The sequence below is a fragment of the Pelobates fuscus genome, chromosome 1 (assembly GCF_036172605.1).
Source record: "Pelobates fuscus isolate aPelFus1 chromosome 1, aPelFus1.pri, whole genome shotgun sequence".
In the NCBI taxonomy this organism is placed as follows: Eukaryota; Metazoa; Chordata; class Amphibia; order Anura; family Pelobatidae; genus Pelobates; species Pelobates fuscus.
In genome coordinates this window covers 63,436,294-63,444,881 of record NC_086317.1, presented here as the reverse complement: position 1 = coordinate 63,444,881, position 8,588 = coordinate 63,436,294, and the positions used below count along the sequence as shown (strand labels likewise).

Genomic DNA, 8,588 nt, shown 5'->3' with positions numbered 1-8,588 from the left:
CCATAAGGTTGACTTGACAGCAGAGTATTGTGATTTTAACTAAAATAATAATAAAAAAACATAAAATAACATAAGAAATATTGTTACCTACTGGATTAGGAAAACACTGTAATCTATATCAATATGACAATTTTTCTTCAACAGCTCTTTAGACAGAAAGAGACACACATGGCCGGAACACACACTCTCGCTCTCTCTTTGTGCATTTAAGTTTTCATTCTGTTAATAATTGTTCCAAATATCATTTATCCTTTATTAGCATCATTGTTGTTGGTAAATAACCCTTGAGTTGAATCTTCAAAGAGTCGAAATCTTTCCTTTTCTTTCCACTTTGAGCTTGTTTGCACCTTGTTGACAAAATACCTATCCGAATGTAAGTATATTCTGCACGAATTAAACAAACGAAGGAAAGCAGATACCTTCTCTAGGAATGCTTTATTATCTAGAGTATAAAATAAAAATATTTGAAGACCCTGTGAATCAAGAAAAGAAAGTGAAAGATTAGTAAAAAAAAAAAAAGAAAGAAAAAATGGAAATATAAATACCATAAAAAAGTATTTGTAATGAAAAGGACCAAACTGTGTATAATGTCAAATATTTGCAAGGAAATTAGTTAATTTCAGTTACATAGAGATCAACACATCCCTGTAGGGATATCACAGGAATTATCTTTGGGTCCCTGGAGTCCTGAAGCCTAAATTTATGTGCAAACTTCTGGAAAGTTTAATGATTATTTTGTGGGAGAAGCATTAGTTACAATGGGGATTAAGGGGATTGAGTGGACGATAGCCTCCCTTAATATCAATCTATCTTACCTTAACCCATGTGCAACCTCCAATCCATTGTATTATTGTCCATGGTATCTATCTGGATAATAGAATAATGTTGGGATTTCTGCTCTATATTATTCTACTCCCCTACATAATTAGTACATATTGTAACTCCCTTGTGATTAAATTTTTATATATAAATAAACTATTTCTGACTACCTATCTTAACCCCTTAAGGACTGAGCCAAATGTACACATTGTGAACAAAACGTAAACAAAACCTGGCATTTGCGCTATATGTCTGTCCAACCGTAATTCACCTCTTTCATATTAAATGCACCCCCCTCCCCCTTATTATATATCATTTTATTCAGGGGAAACAGGGCTTTCATTTAATATCAAATATTTAGCTATGAAACATAGTTTAATGTGAAAATAAAGGGAGAAAATACGATTTTGTTATTTTTTTAGTTCTACATGATATTTTAACTGTCAATGTCATAATACGGTTTGCTTTTACTGCAATAAAATACACATATTTGTATTCAGCAAAGTCTCACGTGTAAAACAGTACCCCCTATGTATAGGTTTTATGGTGATTTGGGAAGTTACAGGGTCAAATATAGCACGTTACATTTGAAATTGAAATTTGCCAGATTGGTTAGGTTGCCTTTGGGACTGTATAGTAACCCAGGAATAAAATTTACACCCATAATGGCATACCATTTGCAATAGTAGACAACCCAAGGTATTGCAAATGGGGTATGTCCAGTCTTTTTTAGTAGCCATTTGGTCACAAACACTGGCCAAAGTTAGCGTTAGTATTTGTTTGTGTGTGAAAAATGCAAAAAACGCCAATTTATGCCAGTGTTTGTGACTAAGTGGCTACTAAAAAAGACTGGACATACCCCGTTTGCAATACCTTGGGTTTTCTACTATTGCAAATGGTATGCCATCATAGGGGTAATTTTCATTCTTGGGCTACCATAGGGTCTCAAAGGCAACGTAACCAATCTGTCGAATTTGAATGTGAAAACAATGAAACACAAGCCTTATATTTGACGCTGTAACTTTTGAAAACACCATAAAATCTGTACATGAGGGGTACTGTTGTACTCGGAAGACTACGCTGAACACAAATATTTGTATTTCAAAACAGTAAACAGTATCGCAGCAATAATATCGTCCATGTAAGTGCTCTTTGTGCGTGAAAACGTCACTTTTACTGGCGATATCATCGTTGTAATACATTTTACTGTTTTGAAACACTAATATTTGTGTTCAACAAAGTCTCCCGAGTAAAACAGTACCCCCCATGCACAGGTTTTATGGTGTCTTGGAAAGTTATAGGGTTATATATAGTGCTAGCAAATTAAATTCCCTTTACTTTTGGCATGGGTTGTCAGGAAGGTCCTGCTAACTGTAATTAATTAAGATACCTAATTATGTAAAAATATTACATTAATATATGTGTAGAATTAATATATGTATATATATATATATATTTTTTTTTTTAAATATTTTTATTTATATATAGGTATATATAGTGATATATACGTATATATTTATTTATATAGATATATATATATTATTTCGTTCTATATGTATTTTGATATAAATATATATATATATATATATATATATTAATATCACAATACAGTTAAGACAAAATAACACACATCTATATATTTTGTAATTATTTATTTTTAATAATTTTTGTATTTTATTTTTTAACGTATTTACATATTTTTTTAATATTATATATAAATATATATATAACAATAATTACATATATATATATATATATATATATATATATATTTATTTACAATATATGTATATTAATAGTAAAATACACCTAGACAGTGTATGTGTGTGTATGTATATGTGTATATATATATACTTAGATCATATATATATAATATATATATATATGATCTAAGTATATATATATATTTTTTTTTTTTACACTGATTAACTTTAATTTTATTTTATTTCCAGCCAGCAGGGGGACTAACTGTCATTACAGTTAGTCCCCCTGCTGGCAATGCCTCAGCCAGCTAACCCGGCCATGTGATTGTGAGGTCCTCGCAAGGACCTCACTCTCACATGGCCGGGGGGGCCCCCAGGAGGACGGATCTGCCGCGGGGGGATCCCTGGGAGTCCCCCCAACCACGATCGCCGGCGACCAGGTAAGTTAAAAAAAACGAAGGGCGTACTATTACGCCCGGCGGCGTTTAGAACCGCTTAAAATAGGGCGTAATAGTACGCCCTCCGGTCTTAAGCAATTGCTGCAGGAATAGTTAGTTCTACGCCTCAAAAAAAAAAGCTTGTAGAAGGTGGAATTAAGGACCCTCTTCCCAATCAATAACATTCTGCACCTGCCAGTACCTTACAGTTATTAAATCAGCCACATTAATAACACAAAGAAGATGTGTCAACTGCTGATATTCTAGCCATCTTAACTGGCAAAAAAAGGAATAAAACAACAGTTTAGATGTCCCCTAAATTCTCACTATGCAACTTTGTCCGTTAACATTAACTGCAACCATTTTCATACACAGTCCCCTTATTTCAGGGGTTCAAATGTAATTGGACAAATTAACACAATCAGAAATAAAATGTTAATTGTTCATACTATATCAGTAATCCTTTGAAGGCAATAACTGCTTTAAATCTGGAATGCATGGACATCACCAAACTCTGGGTTTCCTCCTTTGTGATGCTTGGGCAGCATTTCCTGCAGCTGTCTTCAGTTGTTGTTTGTTCGTGGGTCTTTCTGCCTTAAATCTTGCCTTCAGCAAATGAAATACAAGCTGGATCAGGTTGAGATCATGTGATTGATTCGGCCATTGCAGAATATTCCACTGTTTTCCTTTAATGCTTGGGTTGCTTTAACAGCATGTTTTGGGTCATCGACCATCTGTACAGTGAAGCGCTGTCCAATCAACTTTGCTGAATTTGTCTGAATCTGAGCAGACAATATATCCCTATACACTTCAGAATTCACCCAGTTGCTTCTGTCTATTCTTGAGGCTTACATGTTGTGGTGAACCCTCTGTATTTGCTCTCGTGAAGTCTTCTCATTCATTTCATTTGGCTGAATGCTATGAAGGGGTTTTCTTTAGCATGGAAAGGATCCTATGATAAGTCAATTGTCCAATTATATTTGGTCCCTTAAAAAAGAGGGGGCTTTATATTAAAGAGCTGTAATTCCCAAACCCTTCCTCCAATTTTTATATGAATACCCTCATATTAAAGCTGAGAGACTGCACTCTAAGCACATTCATTATTTAACTGTAAATTAAATGTATTTTGGTAAACAGACAAAATAACAAAAATGTGGTTATTGTATATCCAAATGTAACCGCACATTTAAAAAATGGATGCACTCTGTAAGTGACAAATGTAGGACTGCATTGACCCCCATTTACTGGACAGATTAACCCACAGCCTCACTATTTCTGTACCCTGTGGATGCTGACAGAGGGTATCAAAAATAGATGTGGACCTAACAATTGACTCCTAACCCTTTTTCCATCACTTGACTTGTGCAGTGGAGAGTAATAATAGATTATAGTCTTTGGGGTCCCCTAGACTAATCAAAGACCACTAGATACACAGTGCTGTACTTACAATGATAGGGGCAGAGGATCTTTAACCCTAATTTAGAAAAAAAAAACTTTACTAGTTGTGGTCCCATGTAAAGCATAATATCCTCTTCCACCCCCCCCCACCCCCCATCCCCCACCCCCTCTCCTTCCCATGCCTACCCTCCCTCTAATAAATAGTTCGAAAGGACAGTCTAGAACAGGCATAGGCAGCCTTCAACACTCCAGATGTTTTGGACTACACCTCCTATGATGCTTTGCCAGCATTCTGGGTGTAAGAGCATTATGGGGGATGTAGTCCACAACATCTGGAGTGCCGAAGGTTGCCTATCCCTGGTCTAGAACCTAATTTAAAAAAAAGTGGTGTAGTGGTAATGCTGCCATGAGTGCCCTAGTAACCCCAATTTAAGTAGTCAAGCCATTTTCTACCTGTTTGACTTCTAACTTGATATTCACCAGGCACTGCTCCCTGCCCCCTCTCTTCCTGTCTGAGAACTAGTATCATATACATGGAGTTAGTCGCTGCCAGGCAATGAGCTAAGCCCTAAGATGCCAGCCTTTTTAAGGCACAGAGCTACCAGCTCTCTGAGAGGCAGGGTGCAGAGCATGGCAGACCCTAGGTAAGAAGTGAAATCATTAAAAACCGGTCTGACTACTTACATTGGGGAGCAGAAGGACACTCATGGCACCACAACCACTACAGCGCACTGTAGTGGGTATCTTTTCTTTTCCAATAGATGGAATGCTGATTGCACTGAAATCTTTTAGGAATGACCAAACAGGGATTTGGGGAAATGTAATGTGTGTTCCCCTTTTTGTTTTTGTCATATTTCTTTATTTTCTGTTTGCATACTTTCTGTAATTTTCAAATTCTTTTAATTTCTCTGATATGCACAAAACATCTAAATTGAAGGTGGATCATTTTGGTTGATAGTTCATTTTTCTCTTTGGCATATTGTACAGTACCTGAGTTGAGATGCAGGCACAGAAAAGGAAACTGAATATGTCTCTTGCTGTGTCATCACTTGCCAGCATTAAATATCCAAAAACCCAGGTTACCCCAAGCAACACGCTCAAAGACAGTGTTTTTGAAATCTTTTTTATTAGCGAAACCTTTTTTTTAGTGCTAGAAAAAGCAAGAGAAACTGATTAGAATAGTTTTCATTATCACATTAAAATCATATGCAAGGTTAATCTCAATGAAGTCAATCGGAAATCCCAGTGAAAATCTGAAACACTATTCTCCTTCTTGAGTTAAGTTGTATATTAGCTAAATATTCCAGGCTTAGTGAATAACCTATGTAGCCAATAAATAATTTACAATAAAATCTGTTTGATCTCCTGAAATAATTTAAAGGAACACTCTGGATTCCATAAGCACATCATCACACTGAAGAACATAAAAGTGTGCACGGGGTGAACAAGGTGTGCGCAGGTCTACCTTAATACAGCCAAATGGGCCCCTGTTTAGGTGTGTATGGGCACATTTGTATGAGTTTGGATTAGGCAATGTTTTTGCCTGTTTTTGTTGTTTTTATATCCTGGTTATCACTATAGACAAAATTTATATTTTGTACCTCATTTAGTAGTTGTGTTTTTTTTGTTTTGTTTTAAATAAATAGATTAAGAGTAATTTTCTGTGGTTGCACATTCAAATGTAATGTGTTGCGCACACCTATGATAAAGTGGTTATGGTGCCTGGAGTTCCCTGGCAATGATTTACCTTCTATTGGTAAACCATTTTTAAACTGTTCAACACAGAGGTAGTGTTCCCAAGTTCCTGTCAGCTGCCCTGCTTGTATTCAGGCTATTCAGGCTAATTCTTGGGCTAACACTCTGAGCCTATCGCTGGCCGCCAATCGCAATATTAGAGAATATACGTATATTTACTCCTGATGGGCAAAAAGTTATAGCATCCGAGATCATGGGTATGATGTATTTTTGTTATTGCTCAATTCTATTTCATTTTGTTAAAAAAAAAAAAGAATACAACGCCCTGCCTACTGAGCCACGTCTCACATTTTAGATTAATTTTCAGATTTTCTAGGTCTTTACTTAGTATACTAGAGTAGTGGACATTTTCATACACTTTACCATTGCATATAATTATTTTTTTTTTATTGCATTAAAGGGAAATTCTAGTGCCAGGAAATCAATCTGTTTTCCTGGCACTGCAGGTCCCCTCTCCCTCCCACACCCCAATCCCCGGTTGCTGAAGGGGTGAAAACCCCTTCAGTGACTTACCAGAGGCAGCGACATGTCCCACGTCGTTGCTTCTCCCTCCGCCGCCACTCCTCCTCTGCATTACCTCGGCCGGTGGGCGAGACTGATCCCGCCCACCGGCCGGGAAGACCTAATGCGCATGCGCGGCATTAGCGCTCCCCATAGGAAAGCATTAAAAATGCTTTTCAATGCTTTCCTATGGGGAATTGAGCGACGCTGAAGGTCCTCACACAGCGTTTTGTGCTATGAAGGAGGAAGTGCCCTCTAGTGGCTGTAGACAGCCACTAGAGGTGGAGTTAACCCTGGTGGAGTTATAAAAAACTGCAATAATTACACTTGCAGGGTTAAGAGTAGTGGGAGTTGGCACCCAGACCACTCCAATGGGCAGAAGTGGTCTGTGTGCCTGGAGTGTCCCTTTAACAATTACTAGCTTGGAATTTTACCTAAAATGTTGGACTTTTAATGGTTTATTATAAAATAAAAGGCTGTTGGAATTGGCTGAATAATTGAAAAATAGGCCCCTCGGGCCCAATGTTAAAGGTCCTTCTCTGGTTAAATTTATGGGTTAGTCAAAATGCCATGGCAAATCAATGTTAAACAAAATACATTTTTCTATGTCATTCTCATTGTGATCCTACCACTAACAATGGGTATTGTCCACCATGAAAACAATTGCAGTCCTTAAATATATTTCTAAGTGTGTGGACATCCTTTTCAAAAGAGTTAATTGGGGCTTAGCTCTCGGACAAATGATTAATTTAATTAAACACAATATAAAGAACACAATGTATATTCTCACTTTGGTGTAAAAATATCTATAGTATAGGATGTAAAATCTGTAAAACAGGGATTATAATAAGTATCTATCGCACTTTAAATAAGGGACCCTAAAATGCTGCTTAAATAATCAATTTGCTGGTGAATAATATATTTGTTGTTCTGAGGCCTAATTAATATCCAGTCAATTGTAATAAACTGAAAATCAAATTTTAAAACATTTGTGCTTTGTATTTACTTCATTACACCATTATGTCATATTACCTGTGTATGGTTTAAGTTAATTGGTGATTTAATCTCATGTTTATTTACCAACTCATAGGGTTAATACGCATGTAGGAATGATGATGAATATGTACTGCGGAAGTTCTTCCAAACTAAGTTCTCTCACCTGCGCAACGTCTCGTCCTCTTTTTTCCAAGTAACTTTAACCATCAATGCAACAAAGATAAAACCGTTCATGGCAAGAATGATTCCCACAGGTAAGAGGAAAGACCAAAACATTGGTTTTCCGTAGTCAAAGTGACCAGCGGTGTTCAAAGTAGCCAGCCAGCAGCTAGGGTTAAAGATACAAATAGATATTATTACATAAAAGATACATAAATAACACGTCACGGATGACATCAATGAGTGGAGAAAGGATTTATAATGAGGAAGCATGTAACCTGGGAAAATAATGCTTTCAATGAGTTCAGGAGACATCAAAAAAAAAAACACAAGACTAAAATGTTTGGCTTCAGTGTTATGTATCATTTATAGTACATGATATTTTAGGGTTAAAGTTGGTGTACGAGTTTTGGTGTACATGTGTCAGTGTTAGGGATAGTAAAGGTTAAAGATTAAGAGATTAGGGCTCTATTATTCTCAGGGCATCACTGGGAAATATATAAACACTACATATAATGCCACCTTTGCCAGTTTGTGAAATTTCTACCCTGCGAGATCTGCTTCAGTAAACTGTACATACTATTATTGTAAAGAAACGGAAATGCCTTTAGCAACAATAGCCCAGCCACGAAGTGGTAGTTTGTGCACACGTACAGCACTCCTTGTGCTGATGCACATATGGCAGGAAAATTGCATATCATCTGCTGTAATATTAGTATTATTTATAAATATTTGTAACAAGACAAGTTGGACACACAGAAACAGAGGGTTAAAAAAGCTTACATTCTAGAGGGAGTGGGGTAAAGTGGCACAAGAGGTA

The 8,588-nt window shown here is 36.5% G+C and overlaps 1 protein-coding gene across 1 annotated transcript in view; it reads right to left on the bottom strand.

Moving 5' to 3' along the window:
- Positions 1–245: 245 nt before the first annotated feature.
- The window catches only part of ADGRG7 (adhesion G protein-coupled receptor G7), a 34,753-nt gene continuing 26,410 nt past the window's right edge, over positions 246–8,588 (bottom strand). Inside the window, exons 10-12 of the mRNA XM_063441293.1 lie at positions 7,773–7,937; positions 5,348–5,507; positions 246–473 (exon numbers count right to left, since the gene is read on the bottom strand). Of these exons, the coding sequence (XP_063297363.1) occupies positions 246–473; positions 5,348–5,507; positions 7,773–7,937 (553 nt within the window). The remainder of the gene's footprint in view (positions 474–5,347; positions 5,508–7,772; positions 7,938–8,588) is intronic.